This window comes from Carassius carassius, chromosome 34 (genome assembly GCF_963082965.1).
Source record: "Carassius carassius chromosome 34, fCarCar2.1, whole genome shotgun sequence".
Taxonomy (NCBI): domain Eukaryota; kingdom Metazoa; phylum Chordata; class Actinopteri; order Cypriniformes; family Cyprinidae; genus Carassius; species Carassius carassius.
Window position 1 is genome coordinate 9,084,531 of NC_081788.1, and position 27,731 is coordinate 9,112,261.

General features: G+C 36.7%; 2 protein-coding genes across 2 annotated transcripts; one reads left to right on the forward strand and one right to left on the reverse strand.

The window, feature by feature from the left end:
- Nucleotides 1-1,778: 1,778 nt before the first annotated feature.
- Nucleotides 1,779-3,608, reverse strand: LOC132115116 (C2 calcium-dependent domain-containing protein 4C). The gene has a single exon (XM_059523517.1). It carries the CDS (start codon nucleotides 3,437-3,439, stop codon nucleotides 2,267-2,269), a length of 1,173 nt encoding a protein of 390 aa, XP_059379500.1. The 5' UTR covers nucleotides 3,440-3,608; the 3' UTR covers nucleotides 1,779-2,266.
- A 5,364-nt stretch (nucleotides 3,609-8,972) lies between these two features.
- LOC132115445 (glycerol-3-phosphate acyltransferase 4-like) lies at nucleotides 8,973-27,548 on the forward strand. Its single transcript, XM_059523929.1, has 13 exons — nucleotides 8,973-9,355; nucleotides 10,593-11,058; nucleotides 13,243-13,315; nucleotides 15,706-16,039; nucleotides 17,958-18,032; nucleotides 18,133-18,222; nucleotides 19,945-20,038; nucleotides 20,117-20,232; nucleotides 20,398-20,453; nucleotides 21,127-21,212; nucleotides 22,153-22,281; nucleotides 22,789-22,868; nucleotides 24,027-27,548. The coding sequence occupies exons 2-13, from the start codon at nucleotides 10,891-10,893 to the stop codon at nucleotides 24,133-24,135; spliced, it is 1,410 nt and encodes a 469-aa protein (XP_059379912.1). The 5' UTR covers nucleotides 8,973-9,355; nucleotides 10,593-10,890; the 3' UTR covers nucleotides 24,136-27,548.
- The last annotated feature ends 183 nt before the right edge of the window (nucleotides 27,549-27,731 follow it).

Below are 27,731 nucleotides of genomic sequence, written 5' to 3' on the forward strand. Positions count from 1 at the left end.
TTTAATCATTTAGCAGACGCTTTTATCCAAAGCGACTTACAAATGAGAACAATAGAAGCAGTCAGGTCAACAAGAGAACAACAACAGTATACAAGTGCCATGGCAAGTCTCAGTTAGTCTAGTATAGAACGCATAGGTAGGTTTTTTTTTTTAATGAAAAGACAAGAAAAGGAAAAGTGCTAGTATAAGTTTGTTAAGTACTGTCGAAAAAAATGAGTCTTTAGATGTTTCTTTTAAATGAGTAAAGACTCTGTACGAATTGAGATTGGGAGGTCATTCCACCAGCTGGGCACAGTCCAGGAGAAGGAACGTGAGAGAGATTTTGAACTTCTTTAGGATGGCACCACAAGGCGTCGTTCACTTGCAGAGCGCAAACTTCTGGAGGGCAAATAAGATTTAACCAGTGAGTTTAGGTATGTTGGTACCGTGCCAGTGGTCGTCTTGTAGGCTAGCATCAGTACCTTGAATTTGATGCGAGCGGCTACTGGTAGCCAGTGTAACCTGATGAGGAGAGGAGGAACGTGAGCTTTTTTTGGCTCAATGAAGACAACCCTCGCTGCTGCATTCTGGATCAATTACAGAGGCTTGACAGTACATGCAGGAAGGCCCGCCAGGAGAGCATTACAATAGTCCAGTCTGGAAAGAACAAGAGCTTGGACAAGAAGTTGGGTGGCTTGCTCTGACAGGAAGGGTCTAATCTTCCTAATGTTGTTTAAGGCAAACCTGCAGGACCGGGTCGTTGTAGCAATGTGGTCTGTGAAGCTTAACTGATGATCCATCACAACTCCTAGGTTTCTGGCTGTCCTCGAAGGAGTAATGGTTGATGAGCCCAGCTGTATAGAGAAGTTGTGATGAAGCAATGGGTTAACTGGAATCACCAGGAGTTCTGTCTTCGTAAGGTTAAGCTGAAGGTGATGGTCATTCATCCAGTTAGAAATGTCACTCAGACAGGCTGAAATGTGAGCAACTACCGTCGGGTCATCTACTTGGAATGAGAAGTAGAGTTGGGTGTCATCAGCGTAGCAGTGATTAGAAAAATGCTTCTGAATGACAGATCCTAATGACGTCATGTAGATGGAGAAGAGAAGTGGTCCAAGTACTGAGCCTTGAGGAACCCCAGTAGCAAGGTGGTGTGACTTTGAAACATCACCCCTCCAAGACACACTGAAGGATCTGTCAGAGAGGTAGGACTTAACCCACAGGAGTGCTGTTCCAGAGATGCCCATCTTTCTGAGGGTGGACAGGAGAATCTGGTGATTAACAGTGTCAAAAGCAGCAGACAGGTCCAGTAAGATGAGTATTGAGCATTTTGAAGTGAAAATTTTTAAAGTGAAAACTGAAAATATATGAATAAAAATAATTCAAAATAAATAGATATATAATAGAATATAAATAATACTAAAATATTTCATAATAGTACTATGAATAAACCAACAAAGCAATAAGTATTGATATATCACCTGTGATTAGATTTTTATTAATCTGATGAAAATATACACATTTTTATAAACAATTATTACATTTATTTTTAAAATAATCAAAACATACATTCTCTATTTGCTTTTGTAATTCTATATTTCTGTACTTTTATGAACCTTGTTTTCTTGTTATCTGTTAAATCCACATCCAGTGATTTACACTATTATAATATGTTTATTTTAAATGACACAAATATTCACAACACAATTAAAAACATCATGATCTGTGTAACACACTTCTCTAGCTAAATATTTAGATTTTGACATACTGTAGAGCAGAAACCTTTAGGCAATTTTTTTTTTTTTTTTTTTTTACTTTATGGCTGGATGTAGTTTCATGTTGACATTATATACATTTTGATTGTGGTAAAACACACAGCTCAGATCATACTAGCAAGTAACTAGCATGAAGTTTCCTAACATTGTAAAAAATAAAGGTAAAACTGAGCAGAACTGGAGACATGGTCAAAGAAAAAATCAGAGAAACGATTATATTTAAATGCTTTTGTGTTTGCTGTTATGTGAATGTTATGGGAACGTTATGTGCTGTTATTTTTAAGTTATGTGAGCGAATGCAGATTCTCTCTGGAGTATGCAAAAATGTTGCAACTGAACACCAAGTTTCTCAGGCAATGCAAACAAATGTAAAGTTTCTTGGGGCAACACAAAGCTTGCAATGGAGCACGGTGTTTTTCAGGGGAGTGCAAACGTATTGCAATTATGAGAATGCCAGGTTTCTTGCACACAAAAACAGAACTACAGATGGAGCTCATTTCCTTGTGTTCCCATCACTGAGGCAGTAGCTGAGAGAGAGGTTTGATGACGATTCCCAGCACCACTCCTCGGCCCAGGCCTGAGGCCTTATCCAGCACCTTCAGTCTCAGAGCCAGATCTCCCAGACTGCCCTGCTGCTCCTCGGGCTCCTGGAAGAAGAAGTCTTCATTGAACACGGGGTTACGGCAGTTCCTGATGATGGCGCTGTGTTGCCGCTGCAGCTTGCCTGGAGCGAGGCTTAGGGTCAAGCTGCAGGTCAGAGGTCGAAGGTCGCTGGGATCTCTCAAGCCTTCCACAGAGATCACGCGGATGCGAACTGTCGTAGAGCTCTGGGCTGCACTGGTCCTGAAGGCAGAGACGCGCACCCGGCCTCTCTGAGGAAGAGGAAGCACGTGCTCCTGATGGAAACGTTCCTGGCAGTGCAGCATGTCCAGGGGCAACTGGATGGGCGGGGCTAGTTTGGAGCAATGGGATGATTGAATAACTTTAGCACGCTGACAGACTTTTGACACAAGCTTTTTATCTGGAGTGGAGTGAACTTTCTTTTTCTTGTCTTTAGAGGCATGAACATCTTGCTGCTGCGGCTCCTCAGAGGTCGACTGGTCGCTGGTGAAATCCTCTCTTCTGATTGGTGGAGGTGTTGAATAAGGGGAGGAGTCAGCAGAGGGCGTGTCACTCTCACTGCTGGCCGTCTTCAGCACTGGTCTGAAGGACAGTTTGGGTGTTTTGATGGTCATTCGCTCTAGTGTGTAACTGGTAAGTGCCGAGTGGAACAAAGACTCTTTGCGGCGCGTGTTCGGACTCTCGAATAAACCCGACTCGTAGCATTTCAGTGAGTATGGGATGGGTTTGAGTTTGTTTGACGCCGCTGTAGGTTTGTTTAGACTCGCTCTCAGTGGCTGGGCAGTACCAGGTCTTGAAAGTGATGCTTTTCCACAACTGAAAGCTTTTTTTTCTTCGTTCAGACACTGTGAGATTTTTGCAGCATCTGCCATGAGGCAGCGCTTGGTCAGTTTGGGAGGCAGGAAAAATTCAGGAATTTTTTCAGGTGTGAGGACGTTGCAGTGCAGTTTATTGAAGATGCTGGTCTTGGCTGAAATCTCCTCCTTATTTTTGCTGATGAGGTGATTGATCTGCATCGGGAGATTTTCTGCTCCCGCCTGCACTTTCTGAAGGATCCACATCATGATTGATAATGCTGATCAGCTCTACAAAGAAAGACACGTTTCAAGGGACAGTTCACTGAAAAAATTACAATTCTTTCATTTTTTCAGTCATCATTTACTCCCTCTCATGTTGTCCCAAACCTGTTTGACTTATTTTTTCTTCTGCAAAACACAGAAGGGGATGATTATTTTGAAAAATGTAGGTAACCAGGCCAATACCCATTGACTTCCACTGGATGGGCAAATACTGTAATACTGAGGCATTTCTCAAAATGATTTCTTTTATGTTCCAAAGAAGAAAAAATTACATGATGGCAGAGTTTTCAATTTTTAGAACATATATCTCTTTAATAGTAAATGAATACCATTTTAAACAATTACAAGACATAAGTTGTGACCCAAGTGAAGAATTATACACTATACACATATACTATTGACTATGCACTCAAACATCCACTGTAAATAGTTTTGAAAAGCAGTTTGTGATCCAGCATCAGAGTCTGACACTCCACACTTTTGTTTTCAGTTTAATAAGTGCATCATCTGGTTTTTTGAAGTGCACTTCTTCTTGTTGGGATTTTCAGTATGTACACATAACACAGTATAATTTAAACTACAAAATGGTACAGAATAGTGCATAAATACACAAATCAGGACATATATATTATAAAAAAAAGATTGAAAATAGTCATGACATTTTATACTTTAATCTATAATCCTTGTTTGAATAAATATTTAATCTTTTGCTAATAATTATAACGTTGTGGTAAAAAAATTAAAGGGGGGAGTGGTTTCAACTTTAGTTTTCCCATCAGCAACACATACTACAAATCTACCTTCTATTTCACTAATATATTTAAGTTATACAACTAAAATGTTAAACGTATTAGTATGTAGAAATTAACATCAACATAGTGTGATGAATGTAAAAGTCTAGTTTATTATTAGCTCATTATGTATTAACTAATGCCAACCTTTTAGTAAACTGTTAGCATTATGTATATGAAATCTAAAATGATAATTTTGTCCTTACCTGTTTGGATGATCTGCGGAGGAGATCTGTGTGTGGTCAGTGATGTTCAGGTATGTCTGTCATTTATTCAACACACAGTGGCCAATCACAGCACACTCTCTGTCCAATAGGCCGCCTCTCTCTCATTCCTCTGTATGTAGCCTTCAATATTCTCCTTATCAGCTAAAATCCTTGAAACTGGTTTCAGAAAAGCCCTTACAATCAGTAACCAATGAAACAGTTCTGTCCCAGAGAGCCACACTGTTCTCAGATCAGATGCACAAGGATAATTCAATATTTTAATCTTATTCTTTCACATGTAAAGGTCACTGTCACAGTGACATCACTGGTGTCACTTCAAAGAGAAACCTTTGCTTAGAGCCCCGTCTGGTCAGGCTCTGTTCTCTGGTTTAGCCTTCATGTAGAGGGGTCAGAAGTCCTGCTGGGTCTAGTGTCCCGATGAAAGCTTGACGTCAGGGTTTTGGTGGGGGGAATTATTCAGCTCCTCCTCTGGGTATGTCTCTTGTTGTATGTCTGTATGAAGTTTCATGATTTTTGTATGTGTTATTTATTAAATAATTTTTACATCATGATTTATTGCATAACTGGCTGCTTTTAGTGCTTTTCATCTGCTCATATTATGGCACTTTTGTTTACAAACATCACACAATGCAGATATGTGATATAATAACATGTAATATTGTAATTCATCAGGAGGTGGTCAATACTTAACATTATGAAACTAGTTAATTATTCGCAATTAACTTCTGAAATTCTCAAAACAACACACATAACCAGATACAGTTTCACGAAAGAAAAAAAGTGTTTGCCCCCTGTTAAAACTGTGGTTTATTACACCTGAGTTCAGTTTCTCTAGCCACAGCCAGGCCTGATTACTGCCACACTTGTTCACAATCAAGATATCTCTTCAATAGGACCTGCCTGACAAAGTGAAGTAGACCAAAAGATCCTAAAAAGCTAGATATAATGCCGAGATCCAAAGAAATTCAGAAACAAATGAGAAAGAAAGTAATTAAGATCTATCAGTCTGGAATTAGCCATTTCTAAAGCTTTGGGACTCCAGTGAACCACAGTGAGAGCCATTATTCACAAATGCCAAAAACATGAAACAGTGGAGAACCTTCCCAGGAGTGACCGGCCGACCAAAATACCCCAAGAGCACAGCGACGACTCATTCAAGAGGTCACAAAAGACCCCACAACAACATCCAAAGAACTGCAGGCTTCACTTGCCTCAGTTAAGGTCAGTGTTCATGACTCCACCAGAAGAAAGAGACTGAGACTCTTTTGGAAGATGTGTGTACCATTACGTCTGGAGTAAAAGTAACACCGCATTTCAGAAAAAGTACATCATACCAGCAGTAAAATATGGTGGTAGTGTGATGGTCTGGGGCTGTTTTGCTGCTTCAGGACCTGGAAGACTTGCTGTGATAAATGCAACCATGAATTCTGCTGTTTAACAAAAAATCCTGAAGGAGAATGTCCGGCTATCTGTTCGTGACCTCAAGCTGAAGCGAACTTGGGTTCTGCAGCAGGACCGTGATCCAAAACACACCAGAGAGTCCACCTCTGAATGCCTGAAGAAAGACAAAATTAAGACTTAGGAGTGGCCGAGATAAAGTCCTGACCTGAATCTTATAGAGATGCTGTGGCATGACCTTAAAAAGGTGGTTCATGCTCGAAAACCCTCCAATGTGGCTGAATTACAATAATTCTGCATAGATGAGTGACCAAAATTCCCCCACAGCGCTGTAACAGGCTCAGTGCAAGTTATTATCGCAAACGCTTGATTGCAGTTGTTGCTGTTAAAGGTGGCCCATCAACCATAATAATAATAATAAAAACCTTCATTTAAAAACTGCATGTTGCAAATTGTAATAATATATATTTTTTTATTTTGCTATTGACATTGCATACAGTCCTGCAGCACCACCTGGTGGATTCTTATGGTAAATTCTGCTGTTTGGCTTATGGTAAATTCTGGGGCTATTGCATTTTTTCTGGGGCTATTGCAGCTAGACTGAAAAAAGGTATTTCTACCATAATTAGTGAGACACAGTCAGGCTTTTTAGAAGGAAGGTCAATTGATAACAATGTTAGATTGGTTTTGGACTTACTTGACTCAAGTAAGACTATTTTTTTTAGATTTCTTTAAAGCATTTGATGCGGTAGAGCATCCTTTTATTTTGAAAACTTTGAAGCACTTTGGTTTTGGAAGAAGATTTATAAATTTAATTGAAATGTTATATAATGATATTAATAGTTCGGTAGCTCTAAGATATAGAAGTTAGAACTTGCACACGATTCCTTATTAAAAGGGGAATTCGTCAAGGTTGTAGTAGTTCCCCATTATTGTTTGTTAGAGTAGCAGAGTTGCTATCGATATTGATTAAAAATAATGGTATTGAAGGGTTATCAGTGTTGGATAGACAAATAATAATAAGTCAATTTGCAGACGACACAACGTTGTTTTTAAAAAATGAACAACAAATTCCTTTAGCTTTACATTCGGTTAATATGTTTTCTAAGGCTTCTGGGCTCTATCTGAATTTAAAGAAATGCGTAATGTTAACTTTACATGAGTTTCCTTTGCAATAATTTTTTAATATTCAAATAAAGAAGGAAGTAAAATATTTAGGGATTGTTATTTCTAGAGAGAGAGTAACAATGGAGAATAAAAATGTATGGAATAACATAGAGAATTGTAAATTGATATTGAATAGATGGCTGCAAAGGGATCTTACAATCTTTGGAAGAGTTATTTTGTCCAAAATGGATAGTTTGTCTAGACTCATCTACCCTTTTCCATGCCCATTTCAACAAAAATGATTAAAGCAATAAGTAAGATGAATTTTTAATTTATTTGGAGGAATAAATGTCAGTACATAAGAAAGGATGACATGATTAAAAAGTATGAAGATGGTGGAGTAAATGCAATTGATTTTGATGTTATGAATGGTGTATTGAAATTAAAATGGTTAAAATCATTCATATGTAATCCTTAATCCTTTTGGTATATTGTCCCAAGTGCAATTTTAAAAATATTGGGTGGAATTAATTTCCTTTTAAGTTGTGATTTTGAGTGTACCTCTTTACCAGTAAAACTTTCTGACTTCCATCAGCAAGTGCTGCTTTATTGGAAATTATTATTTATGCATAATTTTACGCCTCATAATACTCCAGTTTGGAATAATAGATATATAAAATTTGGTAGAAAATCAGTTTTTTTTGAGGAATGGAAATCCAAAGGGATTTGGGCGGTTGCCCATTTTTTGGATGATACTGGGAATTTGTTATTACAGAGAGTTTTGTGAGAAATTCCGACTGCAATGTACCATTAATATTTACAATCGAATTATTAGAGCCGTTAAAGAATCGTTAAAGAAGATATTGTGAAGTCCAAAGTTTCCCTGGAATTGAGGCAGCTTTCCTTAGAAGGTCATGATTTTTGTAATAAAAAATGCTCTAATAGAGTTATTAGAAAGTTGATTTCACAGGTTTTCTATCCAAACCCAATTAGACGAGAATATGTGCTTAAAGATTTTGATAGGAATGAAGTTAAAAAAATTAGAAAAAACTATTTGTCTTACCCCCTCCCTCCAAAAGTTAAAGAGGTGTGCTTCAAGATTATAAATGAGATTTACCCTACCAAAGAATTTTTAAGGTTAAAATTTAATTTTGATACAAATTATTGTGTTTTTTGTGAAAAAAGTATTGAAACTCTAGAGCATTTTTTTTTTTTTTTGGTGTGATTCAGTTCACTTCTTTTGGAGTGAGATGCAAAACTGGTTATGTTCCAAAGATGTTGAATTACCACCATTCAATGTGAAGGTAGTTAGGTTTGGTATTTTTCATGAAAACAAAGAGTTAGAATTTTTTTTTATTCACAAATGCAGATGGTTTAAATCTAAACCCAACTTTATTCATTGGTGTATCGAGCTTAAACTTTTATATAAATCCTTAAAATTTGTTAAGAATAAAAAAGCCCTTAAGTTGACCTCTATGTTGGAATTATATAATTTAATTTAAAAGCCCATTTTGTAGTATTGTTTTCTTTTTCTTATTTTTATTTATTTATGTATTTTTATTTTTATTCATTTTTTTTTTTGATGTGTTTGTTGTTATAAGTTTGCTTAGTTATGCTCAACCAAGTCTGAATAATTGTGGTTATTTTTTGAAAATATGTTCATGTAACTTGTTTGGTTGTAATGTTGTTGAAATAAACGCAAAAAAAAAAAAAAAAACCTGAAGCGGAAGCAGCACGCTGACACGGTGAACACCCAAATTCTGTTACTTTTCTCCGCGCTGCTCAGGATGAACCAATCATATTCGTCTGTGATTATTAACTAACGTTACTTTATAAAATATATTTTAGCAATTTCTAGAGCGAAATTGTACGATTTATACCAGTCATTTATAGTACAGATTTCTCAAGTGAGACAAAAAAAATTATAAATAAAATAAAAATAAGAAATCGTTCTCCGTCAATTGTGTCGCATCGGGTTTTCATCGCCTCGACACGCCCCCTGTCGGAAGACATCCGTTGTGGTGTGGTTCCGCTATCAGACGAGCGTCAGTCTGTCGTCACTCACGACTTGCGGATCTTCGGTCTGTTCCGCCGGTGTCGGTGAGCGCGAGGCGGACGCGCCCTCGGGTTGAGATCGACGCGGCTCAATAACGCGCAGAGTAGTGGTTCTGTAGATACAGCACGTGACGCGCGGACGAGCGGCGCGTCTGTGTAAGATGATCCGTGACAGTCAGCAGATCCGCTGCTCTGCCCGTTCAGCAGCCGACTAACGTTAGCTGACAGCTACAGCTGGCACAGATGAGCGGTTTATAAAGTCATGTAGTGTGTCTGTAGTCTTCGGACAGTGATACAGATCAGATCAGTCTGTGACCTGACGCGTGAGTACTGGACTAAATCTACTTACTGCTGCTGAAGTGTTCTGTATAATGTAAACTTATGACTCTCAACTACCTTTTTAAATAAAGTTTTTTTCCTCTTTATTATATATATAATTTAGAACAGCCAATGAAATTCAATTTAGTGTAAAATATAGTTATAATTTACTTTCTCTTAACATAAAGCAAATAATTTTAATACCTTTAATTCCAAATTATTCCCATCTTAATAATGACAGCGCAGTAATACTGTTTATTGCCTTCTTTAAAGAGATCATAAGGTCAGAACTTAGTGATTAAATACTGATTAGTTTACAAATTTACTTTAGTTAAAATCTTAACTGTACCTCAATTTTCCTTGGTCAGTTTCAGACAGTGTTATTTTAGTATTATCTATATACTAATATTAGTGCTGTCAAACGACAGTTTTTGTTTAGATAATATATGTGTGTGTACTGTGTATATTTAAAGAAAATGTTTTGTATATATATATATTTATATATATATATATATGTAAATAAATAAATATATATATATATATATATATATATATGTAAATATATATATATATATATATATATATATATACACACACATGTATATATACATGATAAATATACACAGTACACATACATATATGTAAACAAAAACTTTTATTTTGGATGTGATTAATCGTTTGACAGCACTAACTAATACACTATTTATTAATATTGAAAATTTTATATTTTCAGAGTTTATTTTAATTTGAGAATAAGTTCTAGTACTTTATGTACTTGCATTATTATTGATGGTTGTTTTATTTTAGCTTTATTTCAATATCTGAAAAGTTTTTTTTGTTTTAGTTTAAAAAAAACATGGTTTTGTATTGTGTATATAATTGTGGCTGAGTACTATGAGTAAAAAAATTTTCTCTTCTCTTCTCTTCTCTTCTCTTCTCTTCTCTTCTCTTCTCATCTCTTCTCTTCTCTTCTCTTCTCTTCTCTCCTCTTCTCTCCTCTCCTCTCCTCTCCTCTCCTCTCCTCTCCTCTCCTCTCCTCTGTTATGTAAGTGTAAGTGTGTCTCTCATCTCTGTACTCGTGGGAGCTCTGACTCAAACGTGTCCTTGTTTGAGATCCCAGTGTAGTCCCAGGCCACTTTGTGATCAACCTGTTGCATTTACTTTGGTGTGTTCAGTGACAGTCAGTTGGATTTGAATAAACCTGTTGAGTGACTCCTGTTTGTGTTTCCTTCACATCTCCAGGTTTCTCCAGTTTTGCGTGAAGAGCTGCCATGTTCTCTGAGCCTACAGGCATCTACAAACAGTTGCAAAATTGCCATTGTTGAAGAATATGAATCACCTGTGGGCAGTGCTACATGCAGAAGGATGTGTTTGCTTCATCCAGTCGTGAAATGAAAGACTGTAATGGACACGCTCCACATCACACTCCAGAGACTTTGACCCTAAAAGTGCCTGAGACAGCTGTCTATTGGAGTGCCACTTTCCTTTCCCAGTTCTATCAGTTTTTTTCCTAAACAAACACCATTTTCATTTGGTAAAAATGGGCCCTTTTATGTCTCCTTTCAATAATCTGCTATGCATGCTGTTGGGCATCTCTTTCACCGTCTGGTTCACGCTGCTCTTGGTCTTCATCATCGTTCCTGCCATCTTCGGGGTGTCTTTCGGGATCCGCAGACTCTACATGAAGACACTGCTCAAGGTGTTCGAGGTGAGGCAGGAGCTCATCTCGTTGGGTTTTCAGGATGCTGTGGCTCATACTGATTTATTTGTGACCTTGCATTTGTTCACTGGATTGTATAGAGTTGACAGAAAGGTTGGCGTGAGAGCGATCATTCAGTCGCATTAAATCAGTCGTTTTAAATACTATAAGTGAATTTATGCATCACAACATTGTAATTCATGGAAGGAAAAATTTATATATTTTGCAAAATATTACATTTAACAGTGTTATTAAATTGTAAGCATTTTTAAAAAATAAACTTTAAGTGAGTTTTAGATTCTTAAATTACAATTAAATATTTAATTTTTATTAGATATCTGATATGATAATGACATTGTGTAAAAAATCATGGTACTATTATGTCCAAAAACACTGTGTTATCACAGCACCATGTCCAAAAACTGGTACTAGCATGGTACTTTTTGATACTTTTTATTTATTGAGTGTATTGTCAACTTCTCATGTGCTTATGTTTTACATATTCATACTCCTATATTATTGAGTTCATCTGATAAGATGTAGATGAAGTTGGGAGTGCGCAGTTTGCATTTTTTATGGGTCCAGAGAACATACTGGGATCTAAATATGAATACAGTTCTCTTTTAAACTAAGAGGCCAGGTGCAAGAAATGAGATCTGGATGCTCACATGTTAAGCACATCTGGTTAATGTTTCTAGACAATGGATGATTTGCTTCCTTTCCTGGCACTGTTCCCCCCCCCAGATGAAAATCCTGGAGTGGAGGTGGAGTGTAGAGTCTCCAGCTGTGGCTGATGTATTTCAGCATTACCTCACGTCCGTCTGAGGCTGTTATGTAACTGCTCGTGTATTTGCACTGCCTGAGCAGACATGCGTGTTACTCTCATCCTGCTGCCTGAAATTGAAAACAGATATTTTTCCAACATCAAACAGGAGAATTTCTTGAAATAAAGGAGAAATTCTAGTAAACGTCACGTTGTTTGGGTGTTAAACAACATTTGCTTAGCCAACCTAGTCACGTAAAGCAGTAAAGAGGAAGTTTGATAGATAATAATAGTTTTAAATCCCTAAAAAATGTTAAATAATAAAAAAAGCGTAAAATGCTAAAAAGTTCTATTCCTGGCTGTGTGTAGAACCTACAGCTCTGCAGCAACAGCATTGAACATTTATACTGTACCTTGAGCTTCCAGGGTCAAGATTAGGCAAAACTGTGTTGTGTCTCGGTCCTCAACCTCAAAGTACTCTTCTTACAGATTAGAAGAAACCTCAGATAGAGAAATAAGACAAATAAATAGACTAAGATTGAGGCATTGAAGATAAAGCAAAACGAGTGTTAATTTGGCAAGATGTCAATAGCAGCCCTTCAGTGTTTTCTGATTCTCAAGTCCGTTGTGTGCTCCACATGCCTGAATTAACATACTGACATTATTCGTCTTCCCACAGCTTTTCAATGAAGTGCTTGTTGTTCCCCCAGGGGAACATTCAGTATGTGTGTGTGTGTGTGTGTGTTTGTGTGTGTTTGTGTCCCCCGCAATATGTTTTCAAATCATGAAACAAGCAGTTTATTTTAAGGTCCATTATGATATAATCTATTGAGGAAGTAAATGAGTTTTATTTGGTGATGATGACTGGCTGACTGTGCATTAGATGTGTAATAGAGTGCTGCAGGGATGACATTTTTGTAGGCCAAAACCTGGACAAAATAAGTTAACCTAGCGTTTTAGCACTTCCAGTGCCATTGGGGGCATCTGTGGCCTAAAGGTTAGAGAGCCAGACTAGTTACCAGAAGGTCGCAGGTTCGAGTCTCGGTGCTGGCAGGAGTTGGAGGTTGGAGGGAGTTAATGAACAGCGCTCCCTTCCCCTTCAATATGTGAAACAAAAATATGTCATCACTGCAGCGCTCTCTGATTACAATAATATTTATTATTTTTTATGATATTTCCCAAAATTCATTGATTTGTTTGTTGATCAGAGGGTTAAATATGTATTTAGTTTCAAATATATATATTATATTTTATTACATTTTAGCATTTGTATGCATATAAAGATTTAGATAATACTTTTATCTGATAATAATAATATCTTTTCAATTAAATCAAGATCATTATTACAATAGTAAAACTATACTAAGGATGTCTCAGTGGTAATAATATTGCATTAAATTGACGTTGTGTTTCTTTGTTTTTTTTGTCAGTGGGCCACAGTGAGGATGGAAAGAGGAGCCAAGGAGAAAAACCATCTTTTGTACAGGCCTTGCAGTCTTAATAGTACGTGTGACAGCACTCCTGTGGGACGAGATCTGTTACTTCTGCTGTGTGCTCATCTGCTTGTTAATCTGAGGGATATCGCTTGTTTTGGCGTGTCCCAAGTACACTATCAAACTCACAGAACGTGTTCTGAAGTGGTTTTGTCAGTTGACCTATCAACAGAAAGATCAGGCAGAAATTAAAGGCAGTCAAACTACATTTGTGTCTAGGGCTGGACGATTTTTCGATTTATGGTTTTTTAAAATGACATCGATTCGATATTGATTCTCAAAAGCCACGAATCAATCTTTTCCAGTATTTATTTCAGCACACATTCTCTGTAGGATTTTATGCTCAAATGTATGACTTTTTAAGGCCTTTTTTAAGACCTGAACACATAAAATGAATACCTTATGAGCGGGGTAGGGCAATGTCTATAGTCCCATAAAATACCATAAAATGACTGTAAAAAGCATAATTTACAGTTCAGATACAAGTTTTCACAAAAACAAAGTGTTATGAAATGATATTTGACATTTCAGCCTTTAAAGCAAAAACAGGAAATATGGTATATGGGCACTAGTCTAACTTCCTAGACTTCATCACCGAATGTATGGTGCACTCTGTAGATGTGTTTTGTGTTTGCTTTTCGCGATATACTCATAATATCAAATCACACATCATTAAAACTACAATAACGATATTATCGCAGACTATACATATTGCACAGCCCTATGTTTAGATTTTTATAATACACTGTCTTCTTATCGATCCACCAGTTCACATTTAATGCTCTGTGTGTTTGCAAAGTAAAAACATGGATTGATTTTCGCATTGGTCTGAACTCTGAACAAAACAAGTTGTACTGAAAATGCTCATTCACTCTCTGCCAGCAGGTTGGAGCGTTTGGTAGAAATATTACCCTTTTTCCCTGGTAACAGCAGAACACAAAGCAGCGCAGCACTGGACTTTGAATGTGCAGCGCTTGTGTTTATTCAATGAAATCATAACGTTAGCCTTTTTATGTTTAATCATCACATTTAACCATATCGCAAATCTGGTCTTTCCATCCCGAAATTTAAGACCTCTTGAAATCATAATTAAGACTTTCTTGTACAATTTAAGACTTTTTTTAAGGCCTTAAATTTGATACAACAAAATTTAAGACCCTGTGGAAACCCTGTTAAAACAAGATCTGATTAACGTGAATCTTATCATTACTCTTTTCCACTAGATGTCACCCTTATTTATCTTGCGCGATGTTACAACGGAAAGCCTGTTACTCATTCAGCGCTTATCTTATGAAACTGCTGATGAGAACCAAGAACAAAGCCATACGCGTGATTCGCAATGCTCAGGTGAAATGCTAAAGGAATATTATAAATATACAGAAGCATTTGATATCACGGATAAGGCGCCATGATTTCCGCAATCAATGAATGAATGGCGGATGGTGCAGCACATTGTTTTGTTTACTAACGTACATACATACTGAAGCGAGGACGACGCTTGCAGTGTTTTCAGCTTCTGTCGTCTCACTATGATGATATGAATACACAAATATCATCTCCAGCTGCTCTGAGAGTCATTTTATTAGCATTTCACCATTTCATTTGAGAAAACTACCGATGTATCACATACACAGAAGCTCCAAGTTCCTCACGGCAACCCGCCAAAATAAAAGTAACGTTATAGTTTAATGTTTAGAAACGTCAGAATATATTACTATATAGCAGTCTTAAGACTTAATGCTACTACTGCTAATACATATGAATAAATCTTTATTTTTAATGGAATGATCACATTTGTTTTCTTTTTTAATTTTAAGTAAAATTAGTTGTAATTTTACAACTAATAAGTAGACCTCTGTAAACCTCTGTTGTGCAACACTTTATTTGCCAAAAAATAAAACGGTTTAATTTTCACTTGTTTAGGATAAATTAAATTAATGTTTTATGCCTTCATTTGATAACCAGAAAAAAATAATAAGAAAATTTTATAGGGCCCTATTATTGTTCAAAAAAGGACCCTGTACAAAAAAAGAATAGGTTTAAAATACATGACTTGTTGTATTTTATCCTAATGTTTTTTAATTTATTAATCTTTTTGTATTCACCATTTGTAAACTCGTGTTTACTTTTTAGAAATATCAATAGGATTTGTATTAAAACTATATTCACTGAATGTAATTAAAAAAAATCGATAATCGAATCGAGAGCTTGAGAATCTACTCATCTAATCCACTCATCTCCATTCAAGCTGCATTGCTTGTGGTTTTGTACATCCTACACATCCTAAATTGTGACATAATTTGCTGTTACATAGTTTTCAGTGTTTGTTGATCTAATTGCAAATGAAGAAAATATAATTTCTTCTAATTTCTTGATATTGTGTATATTATTTTATCCCAGGCATTATTGCTAAAGAACCTACATCACTTGAAGATGAGCTCAAAGAGATTCGGCGAAACTGCAGCAGCCCAGAGTTGGAAGGCTCCGCCTCCACCAGCACAGGCCCCTCCCCTTCCTCGTCAGAGTTTGAGATGTCGGACACCTTCTACTTCTGCCGCCGTGGCATTGAAAGCATCGTAGATGACGAGGTTACCAAGTGTTTCACGGCAGAGGAGCTGGAGTCGTGGAACTTGCTGACCAGGAGCAACTATAACTTCAACCACATCAGCAGCAGACTGACAGTGCTGTGGGGTCTCGGGGTTGTCATCCGTTATGGGTTCCTGCTGCCCCTCAGGTGAGGAAGTTCGGCGCTAATATTACAATTCTGGCCGGTACAAAGAATTTGTATTGCCAGTAACCCATAAATGGCTAATATTTCAGTTCTATGCTATTTTGTCTAAATAAATTAAAATATAAAAAACTAAAGTCAGTCATTTTAAATGGCAGTGAATGGAGGCGTTACATCATTGTAATGTACAGTATGCGAAATTTTATATTCATTTTTAAATTTGAAACTTGCTAAGAATACATTCAACAATGTTAAAATAATTCCAGTAATTACTTCAGTGAACATAAGATGACAGAATATATATATATATATATATATATATATATATATATATAAAAAAATTGGAGAAATAAGCATCAAAATATTGGCTTCCAATATCAGATGATACCAGAAAATGAAAAAAACCTAATTTATACTGGTAATGGATGTAGTACCAATATATAGTGTGAAGTAAACTAAGAAAATAACCCTTATTTATTGAATAAACAGATGAGAAACTTACTGTGTTCTGGCACGTGTGTCTGAATTTAGCGTCTTACAATACAGGCTAATTCAGTCGCCCCTCAGGGCCTTATGGAGCTTGTGTAGGATTAATGTCAGTCAGGGCAGTGGCCTTAACCCACATTCCTTAATAGAAACTCCTCACCATCCCGTGGGCACATTTGAGATTAGGAAGTGCGCCTAATATCTAAACTCTGTTTAATCAGATGCTCTCAACTGCTTATTGTAGGATTAATTGAATTATGGACGGAAACCCGAATGCTCAGTATTATTGGTTGAACTTTTCAGCAGCATGGTGCGGTGGGGAGTGTGTGTGCTCCTGGAACTGTTGTGATCATGGCTCATGTAGGTTTATATTTGACCTGTGACATATTACAGTCTCTCTAATCCATTAAAGAGCAGGTCACTTGGTATTTTAAAGTGTCCTAATATTGTCTTGGAGTCCCCTACAACAGATTTAAATGCATCTAAGATCAGAAAACATTGTAATTATCTCAGAATATACATTTGATATTAGAGTCACTTGCCAATGATTCCAAAATGATTTGTTCCTAGCAAGTTCAGAGCAAACCCCTCCCTTCCTCAAGCCTACTCTGCTCTGATTGGTCAGCTGGACAAGCCTGTTGTGATTGGCACAGAGAGGAGTCCTTGAGCCAGTTACCCAGCACATCTATTGACAAAGCACCTTCACATAAAACAATAATATAGTGTGCCAATTGGTACTTATAATAATGACATATTACAAAAACACTTATGCAAGCGAATCGTGCACACAGCTAAAGTTTAGCTACTAAACTGTGAACACTTAAAACACTAATGGTGGGTACATCAGCCAAGGGCTAAACTGACTAACTGATAAAACAATACAGTCTGTAAACCAAAATATGTCTACTGTAATGTTTGAAGAACGACAGACAAAAGACGCTCTGTCTTAACTTTGAATCACAACAGAGAACAGCTGTGTCACAGGAGCACCAGCCTTAAATAACTCCCTCGTATCACCCGCATTAACCCTAGAACTGCCGCTGCAGCACAATAAACAGCAATTTCACAATGATTATAAAATCAATCGTACTACTTACAGGTTGTGGTTCGGAGACGCTTGTTAGTCCAAATTAAGAAGATCAGAAGCCAACAAAGATAAAAGCCAAGATTAGAGAGTAATATTTTATATTAAAAGTGCACTCAGTAATTTATTGCTTATACATTTTTTTTATGTAAAATGATTAAATATTAAAATTATATACATTCATATGATATGAATACTCTGAATATTCTGCATAGAGTATTAGGTATGTTTCAGAGATCCAGAAACTGCAAACAAAACACTTGTGCACTTTTAAATGAAAAAGAGTTAAAAGGGTCAGTTTTGTAAAGACTGTTCTAGAGTTGGAGCTGAAATGTCTTGTTTTTGGTTTATCAGGTTAACATTAGCAATCACAGGAGTGGGCCTATTGGTTGTCTTAACTGCCATGATTGGGTTTCTGCCCAATGGGAGGTAGGAAACAAAATAATATAAAAAAAATTAAATGAGTCCTAGAACAACACATCTGTGAGGCCAGTAACAGATGTTAGCATGTCTCTGTGTGTGTTTGCAGGATGAAGAATTTTCTCAGCGAGAAGGTGCACCTGATGTGTTATCGTATCTGTGTGAGAGCGCTGACTGCTATCATCACATACCATCACAGGTAAGAAGCGTCACAGAAAAACATGTGCACGCTTACTCGAAACCTGGAGCCTTGACATTTTGGGTTATTGGGCAGTCTGAAATAACATGTTCCCAATCACACACATACATGCTCACAATAGCATGCTTAAACACTCACATACACACACAATCACAAAAATACTCTCACAATCAGAGATTTACACACATAGATCACACACTCTCACAATGAGATTCTCACAATCATACAAACAGTCACATACACAATCACACACATACTCTAACAGTCAGGCTCACAATCACATGCTCGCATAGCTGCACAATTACCCATGTGTTTTCACAGTCACACAAACACACTCATACTCTCACAATGAGATTCTCACAATCTTATGAACACACATGCACACCCACATTACCTACAGTACACTAACAATCAGACATTCACACACACTTTCTCAATCAGGCAGTCACACAATCACAATTACACAAACTAATACCCATTCTGAATCACATACATGCACACTAACATTCACTCAGTCGCACAGTTGCTTACAATCTCACACGTTCACAATAACACCTCCATACACTCAAATGTTTTATTCTTTATTTAACCAGGTTTTAATCATGCATTCATACTCACATGCTCACAATCACATATTCAAAGTTCTCTTTGAAGTAGTTCTTCAAACCTGACTGTCTTTCTTGGGACACAAATGAAACATTTGGAGGAATGTGCATATTGCTCTTTTCAGTGCAATTGACCCTACGCAAAGACCTGCTCCCTGAATTACTGTTGCTATGTCTGACAACCCATGAAACTCTCACGCCAGGTAGTACATCAAGGAGCAAAAAGGACACTGACAACAAGCCGACAGACAAGACAGAGCAGGTTACTTTAGGTACGAGACAAAGTCTCAGCTTTTAAATTGTCATTTTGTAAAACATTCTAACAATAAATAGTGATTTGTGGCTCTTTAATGTGTCTTTAACATCTCTTCCTCTTTAATAAACATGAATCAACATCAGAAGGTATCTAGTTTCAACCGCGAAAAGACTCCAATACACACCATTTTTCAAGGTCAAGTCCACCAACGTTAATCTACTCTCTACTCTCTAATCTACTGTCCTGTCTGGTTTGTTTACCGGACAAAATAGCAGATTCAGCGTTATGATTGGTCAGATCGCCTGTCAATCAATCTTCCTTGCAGTGAATTAGAGCTGGTGCTTGAGAATGTTAACTTATGTTCTGAATCAATGGTGAAGGGACGATTAGATACTGAAGTTATCTGGCACACAAACAGAGTAGGGTCACACATCATAACACCCAAATGGTGACAGTGAGTTAACATGGGTTTGGTGTTTCAATGTCAGCTCAGCTTTCAACTCGATTTGAACTCCTCCAGTTCCCTCTTTATCATTATCTCAGCTTGTCATTCCTGCATGTGATCATGTGTGGTGTTTCAGCTCACTGTCCTCCTGTGCATTCTCTCTCTATCTCCTGTTCTCTTCTTCCCAAAATACGATAAGAATAAAGAAAAGTCTTTCTCTTTCTCTCTTGACCAGTCAAATTGACTCCTTTCACAGGCACATTCAGGGTTTTGTGACAACAAAACAGCATGAAGAAGATACTACTAAACTGTTAGATGTCCGCACAAACTCACATAAACTCACATTGCGCTGCCTCTCCTGCCACTATTTACTCCCTCTGCTCAGAAACCCATCTCTTTCTCTTTCTCTGGGACAGTGAAAACAAACCCAAGAATGGAGGCATCTGTGTCGCCAACCACACGTCACCCATTGACGTCATCATACTAGCCAGTGACGGATGCTATGCAATGGTAAGTGTGTGTTTCTTAGTGGGTATGTGTGAGAAAGCTGCTCTCAGAGGGTTAATTTTGTGTGTGTGTGTGTTATAGGTGGGTCAGATCCACGGGGGCCTGATGGGGCTCATTCAGAGGTCTATGGTGAAAGCTTGTCCACACATTTGGTTCGAGCGTTCTGAAGTCAAAGATCGCCTTCTAGTGGCTAAAAGGTAACACAGCATCAAAGCTTGTTCTTATTTCTGTGCCTTTTAACCAAAAGTGCTGGATTCTTCTAAAAAAATATTCATCTTAGTTGAAATATTTCACCGAATTGCATTATTTTAAACACTCATACATTGTTATTATTGTTATTAATCAAAAGAGTTTGATTCCAGGTTGAGCGATCACGTAAAAGACAAAAGCAAACTGCCGATCCTCATATTCCCTGAAGGTGAGCTGAACTCATTCTCAGAAGTTTGTGTTAATTTGAACGGGAGACTAAAGTACTACTATGTTTGTTTCCTACATCCACGGACATTAAAACATTTGGGGTTGGTAATATTTGTAATGTATTTAAAAGAAGTCTCTTATGTTCATCAAGGCTACCTTTATTTGTTCATACAGTAAAATACAGTAAAACGGCAATACTGTGAAATATAATTTCTGTTTCCATTCATGGTTTTCTATTTGAAAAACTATTTTAAAATGTAATTCATTCTTGTGATGCAAAGCTGAATTTTCAGCCTCCATTACTCCAGTGTCTCATGATCCTTAATATTTTTGTGGAAGCCTCGATATATTACTTACTAACCCTCAACTTTTGAACAGTAGTGTATGTATTTGTAAATTGAAAGGCTTTATAATTTTAGGCAGCAGGAAACAAATACTGGACATCCATAATTCAAAATCAGTGTTTGTTGAAAATCTCTCACAAAGTGAACTGATCTGTTTTTTTCAGGCAGAGAAAGAATGTGACGGAAAAACTTGATGCATAAATTACATTTGACCTTTTATAGTTTCTCCACTGATTCATAAGTGCATATAAACATGTAGTAACCAACATGGAACAAGTGATGTGATTTGGTTGTTAATATGCTATTATGTTATATTATGTTTGTCTCCAGGTACCTGCATTAATAACACATCAGTCATGATGTTCAAGAAAGGAAGCTTTGAAATTGCCTCAACCGTCTACCCTGTCGCCATAAAGGTCAGAACATCTCACTTCCCTTGTGAATACTTTGGGTTAGGGATGTGTGCAAACCTTGAACATCAAGAATTAAACGCTGGTTAAACAATGTTTGTGTTGTGATCATACATGATACATGAATGGCACCCATGCTAGTCTGAGAGCGCTAATGAAAATACTGCTATGTAAAGAATTACATCTTTTTAACGAGGTCTCAAACTTTTGGACTCTACTGCAAATTGTTAGACATGTTGAGTTTAACGTGAGCTATTTCTATTCTCTGAGTTGATCTGAGTTATGGCTGGTGGATGATATAACAGATATAACAGGCGGAAACTAAAAATCCCATAGACCTGAGCCATCTCGAGGGACTTGGGGGTGGACTCTTTTGACTTGGTAGGGTAAGCAAGCCCCTAGCCATCCCAGAACAGCATAGCAACATGTTTGAAACCACCCACAACAGCCTGGCATCAAGTAGAAATCTAGTATGGTATAATTTCACTGTGGTTCTGAGCTGTGAAGCTGCTTTCTCAAAGGCTCCTCCTCGTTTGCATCCTCTTTTACTTTATCAGCTTTTATGCTAAGAAAAATGATGAAGGGCAGATAATAAGGATGCTGATGTCATAATCAGTATTTGTCAGCAATAACATCTTAACATCCTTAAAACAAGATCACTTGGGAAGCAAAATTGTGTAAGATATTAATAATTATTTTTACATTGTGTTAGCTTCAATGTGTTTTGTTTTTAAATGCGCTTTTCTTTGTGTATTTTAAGCTTTATTTCAAGATTTAAAAGTTGAATTAAAATTTGAATACCATCTAATTTTTAAACAGATAAGAAATATTATCTGTATGCATGTTTTAAGAATATGTAGGTGTGTTTACTGGAGAGAAAAAAAATGCGTCAGCATTGTGTTGGTGGTTGCATTGTATTTAATTAGCATGTTTTGTGATTTTCTAGTATGACCCTCGGTTTGGGGAAGCCTTCTGGAACAGCAGTAAGTTTGGGATGGTGAATTATCTGCTCAGGATGATGAGTAGCTGGGCCATCGTGTGCAGCGTGTGGTACCTGCCTCCGATGAACCGTCAGGTAATGCCTACATACATGCATCCACTCCTTGAATGCAGTTAAATTGGTGAATTGGTGCATTTAATACTCAAATCAAGCACAAATGAGCCCGTGTGGGTTTGGAGTTTTGTCCACCCACCACAGATTGGAAATGGACATCTGTGTTTGATTGTGTGCATGGAGATAAACAAATACACCATTGTTTTTTAATGCACGTAAAGGCTCCTGTCCCAAAAACCCCCGAAATGGTCACCATAGGTAAATCATTGTGCTGATGTGATCCGCCCCACCTTGAATGCTACAAAAGTTCTCTGGAAAATCACTTCCTTTGTGTATTTATAGTTTGATTTCCTATTTCAGAAAAAAAATAATAATGGTTTCTTCAATGATACATGCTGTTAACTGAAAATGCTGAGAATGTTATTTTTTTTTAAAACAAGTTTGAAAATACATTTTTAGCACTTAATCAATTTTAAAACCAAAGGTCAGTTTTTTTTTTTTGTTAGTGTCTGTTTTGTCACCTTGCAGGAAGATGAGGATGCAATGCAGTTTGCTAACAGAGTAAAAGCAGCCATTGCCAGACAGGGTGGTCTGGTGGACCTGCTGTGGTAAGTCAGCTGTCATATCTGACTCATGAAAAATCTGTAAATCTGACTGTAAATAAATGGCAGATATGGAACGAATATTAATTTAGCAACATAAGATGAACCTTAAAGGTAGGGTAGGATTTCAGAAAGGCTAGCAGTAGCAAGCTAGCTTCAAAAGCATAAGATCCCACTCTCCTAGCAAACCACTCTCTAAAGTCAGGCCTCTTCCTAAACACATGAACACACAGTCCAGTTCAGAGGCTAACCACCGACACGATGAGAGAGGATTGAATGCAACTCTGTCAGATTATCTCATGTCTCGTTCACTGGTGAGAAAACTTTAAAGTTCAAAGTTCATAACATTACATTAATAACGCCTTCCAGTCTCACTCGGTCTGCAGTAGTGCAATGAGCAATGAACTAACGGTGCACAGGTGTGCAGATACATATGTTTACAGGACAGCTTATTGTAGCCCTCGAACTGAGGAATATGATTGGATGAACATTTAATGGTCCTACACCTTCTTCAGACAGTATAAATACATTTAGACCATTTAACTTAGTGATTGCTATCAGGATGTGAATAGAGACTTTTAAACAGCATAACAAAATATGTTTCTGAACCAGATCACCTACCCTGTCTTTAGCGTACATAACCGAAAAAAAAAAAAACATAAAGAGTGAGCCGTCACATAGGGAGATGTGGTAATGTCAATTTAAGGGTTTTGTGAGATGACTTGTTATTTCTCACTTCTAAAAACTGTAAAATTTTTACTGTAAAATAGTTAAAAAATGTCCAATTAGTTACATTATTAAAAATTGTTCCACTATGGAGTAATGAAATATACCTTTGACCAATTAACAAGTTTTTAACAGCAGCAATTTTACAGTCTTTTACTGTAATCATGATCATTTATTTACAGTGTGTACACATCTGTTGAGGCCAAAGAAAAGTAATAAAAACACTCTTAATATAACTGACTGTCTGTTCAGACATAAAATGTCTGGTTTAAACTGGTTTAAGCTGAGAAACCCTTCTAAACCCGGCCAACATGGTTTTGACCAGACTGGGAGGCCAGCAAACCAGCTTAGGCATATTAAACTGCTTTTCTTAGTAGATAAATGTCTTTTTTGGTAAATGTTTAGTTGAAACTATTACTATTATATATATTTTTCAAGGGATGGTGGGTTGAAACGAGGGAAAGTGAAAGACAATTTCAAAGAGGAGCAACAAAAACTCTACAGCAAGATTTTGGTTGGAACGCAGGAGGTCCGCAGTCGCTCTTGAGGAGAGAAGACGAATCAGGTGAGGACCTGGAGGACAAGAGATGGTTCAGAGACCTGGACGACGACCTTACGGTTTTGTTTTACATCCAATAACAAGTACTGTTCTTGTTTAATTGTTCGTCTTTGTGGAAAAGACCGAAATGTGTCCAGTGTAAGGTCAGACCGGGATCAAAACACCAGGAGATGTGTTTTGATGTGTAATGTTACTTGTACTGAATTGAATGTAGCGTGATTCAGTCTATAGTGGCCGGGTCACTCATGAGGAGTCATAAGGACTCAATGCAGCAGTTTAATGCTTTCTCTCTTTTTTTTTCTTCTTTTATTATCATTAACTCTTAACGTGTCATTAGGACGTGGTGAACTATTACATTTGATGGCCATGTGTGGTTGAAGGAATCGCCTCATCAGGCTGCACCTAGGTGTCCGAGAGCATTTCTATCTCTCTGCTATACTTCTGAATCACTTTAATCCTGGATTTTAACAGGAGAAAACTGTGGAAATATGTACGGAAAACCTGCTCTTTATTTTGAAGACATTAAGGGAAGCCTGACCTTTTGCTGATGAAAAATCTGCATTGACCTTTTAAAATACCTCTGGATAAACAATCAAACCTGTGTGAACGGTTTGAGAAGAATTACTTATATATTGTTAGTTATTTTTTTTCTCGTCCTGTGTGAAAGATCCAGAATTTTTCCTTTCATATCTGGGATTTAAATCATGAGTCTTGATGACATTGGCCAAGTGACGCCCAACTGGAAACTCTATGAGCTATTCTTGAGGCACTGTTCTCTTTCAGATTAAACCCATTGTTTGTGATGTGTTAAACAACACTATGCAGCATGTACTGTATATATGCAACCAGTGTTTCCTACAGGAGTTTTTTTTTTTCTCAGATCAATCAACCCTCAAACATGTTAAACATATTTTCCCAACACATCAATACATTTTTTTCAATGTATTATTATTATTATTTAAAAGTAAAATACGTTTTATTACAACAAAACTCTAAAATTCTGTTGCGAATGTATGTCTTTAAAACACAATTATCAGTTCTGGGCTCCTTTTGAGTTCATTGAGCAAGCGAGTAATCAGATTGGATTGGAAAAGCTGTCTGATGATTTATCCGTGTGATTTTGTCTGTTCAGACCAATGCATAAAAAACTGCAGACAGGCTGAATGAACATAAAAATTCACTTGTGATATTTTTGACACTGAACATTAGTCTTTTTACTGAACTCAAAAAGGCCACGTCCTTGCAAATGTAGCTTTAGTGCAACAACATCCTGAATATCAGTGCAGGAAACACTTCGCTACGAACTATCTCTAAAACTAAAACACTGAAGGGCTCATAATAAAGCAGAACGAAAAAGTAGTATTTTTACAACATGCTGTGTAAACAGAAAACATTTAAGCACTCTTACGTTTGAATAATAATTACTTTGCGACTGCTAAAAAAGTCAGTTTATTTTGTTATTTTATTCCGTTGATAAGTCTAGTTTTTTAATATGAATGTAATCCGCATGTACTACATACGTCATGTTGTCATGGTCATGTGACTAATAGAAGAAGTCAGTTGTGTCACTTTGTGTGTCATTCACAAACTCTCTCATGGCATCATCCACACACTTTTCTCCCACTTTTTCATGAATGCTGTGAATTCGGACATACTACTCATACTGTTTTCTTTGCCTACTACATGTATATGCAAAGAATACTATATGGGAAATATGCAATTACAGATGCATAAGCTCAAGGAGGCATTCACTGTACAATGGAGTTTCCCAATGGTTTTTGATTCAAGAAGAAATTATTATACTTCGCTTCCAAAATTGGAATCGAATTGGCCACAAGTGGTGTATTACTTCACTAATTACAACTTCAACTACAACTGACAAAAGTCAGCTTGTAATAAACAGATGAAATATAAATAAAGTGTAGACCTCAGCTGTGATCTGAAATAGCACTGTACCGTTTTAAACCAGTTACCGAGTGCATATAAATGGCCCTGTGGAAACATCGAGAGAGGACAGATATATACATGTTACAAGTCAGAATGCATGATATAAAGTTGCTCAGACCTGATGTAGTTCTCAGCTTTATGAGGAGGTTTCACTGGAGATCCTACTAGAGCTCAGCGTGGAGGGAGTCATTAGTTATCTTTCCATCTAAAGTTGCCAATTTAATTTGTGTGCAAAATTGGAATATCGCATAAAACACTTGCGAATTAAGCACCGTTTCCATACAATGGAACAAATCTTCACTTATACACTGCCACTAAATATCACTAAGTAAAGTAGGAGAAGCATCTGAATATAATCATTTTCATATATAATAAATTACTTGCGCCTCAGAATGAGCAGACGAAACTCTATAAATGCAGTCATTGCTTTTGGGAGGGGGTTGTGTAAGACAGGTCTGGAAGGCTGTTATACAGAAATACTTTGATGACCGGCTTTGCTCGAGCATTTAAGAAAGAGCAAAACAATATTTCAGATGCTGAGCAATGAGATCGCTCTGCTGGTTAGTCCAGGTATCCCCTTACATGATGCACATGGAGAATTTTATTCGATAAATGTTTTTCCATCATAGTTTATGTGCATTTCGGATTAAAAAGTTTGTCCAACACAGTTGTGCGCATGCATTTTTAGAATTTATGTGCACCTTGACGTTTTCATCCGGAGGTTTTATTTTTAGGCGATATTCCAAAATGTGCATAAAAAAGGTGAATGGAAATAGCTATTGATAATGTAGGACTTACTCCAGTGCACTGACTTTGTGCTCTTTCTCCAGTGTTTTTTTACTTCATCATAAGTTCAGTGTCCTCCTGAGATCCAGCAGTTCATTTGTTGTTGACATGTATTTAAAGTCAAGTCTATACATGTCCTCTTCAAAACTATAAAATTGACTTGTGCTTTTCAGAGATACAAAACGTTATTGGCGGTTTGCCCGTGATAACTTCCTGTCATTGTTTTTAAAAAAGCCTGACATCACAAAAACATCTACTTCAGCAAAATAAATATTGTATTGAAATTATTCTAGCTCAGAAGCTGTACTACAGTAGTATTTTGTAACTTCCACTATTGTTAAGTGTGTCATGCTCATTATAGCTGCATTTATTTAATCAAAAAATAAAATAAAATGTATTTAAAATATAAAAATGTATTTAAAATGTAATTTATTCCTTTAATGCTAAAGCTGTATTTTCAGCATCATGCCTCCAGTGTCACATGATCCTTCAGAAATCATTCAGATTTATTTGAAATAGAATTTTTTTTAAAAACTATTTCTATTTTCTATTTCTTATATTTAGTAACATTTTAAAACGTCTTCTAGTTTTGATCCATTTAATGCATTCTTGCATTCAATATAAATTGTTTATGTGTACATTAATATTTAATTTTTTATGCATTATTTATTTTGTAAGTTGTCAGCAATAGAAATTTGCTTCTCACCTGGTCGGGAGACTTTACAGGTGAACTGAGTAAAACAAACAAACCAAAAAATAAATAAATAAATTAAAATCATATGAAATGGCACTAAATTTGCCAACGTTTCATTGGTTTAACTTTGATTGACAACTGAAAATTTTAATACAAG

Coding starts and splice junctions, on each gene's coding strand:
- LOC132115116 (XM_059523517.1), bottom strand. CDS start 3,439: ATGATGTGGATCCTTCAGAAAGTGCAGGCGGGAGCAGAAAATCTCCCG.
- LOC132115445 (XM_059523929.1), top strand. CDS start 10,891: ATGGGCCCTTTTATGTCTCCTTTCAATAATCTGCTATGCATGCTGTTG. Junction 18,223..19,944: donor ATCATCACATACCATCACAG/GTAAGAAGCGTC, acceptor TCTCTGGGACAG/TGAAAACAAACCCAAGAATG. Junction 22,869..24,026: donor GGTCTGGTGGACCTGCTGTG/GTAAGTCAGCTG, acceptor ATATTTTTCAAG/GGATGGTGGGTTGAAACGAG.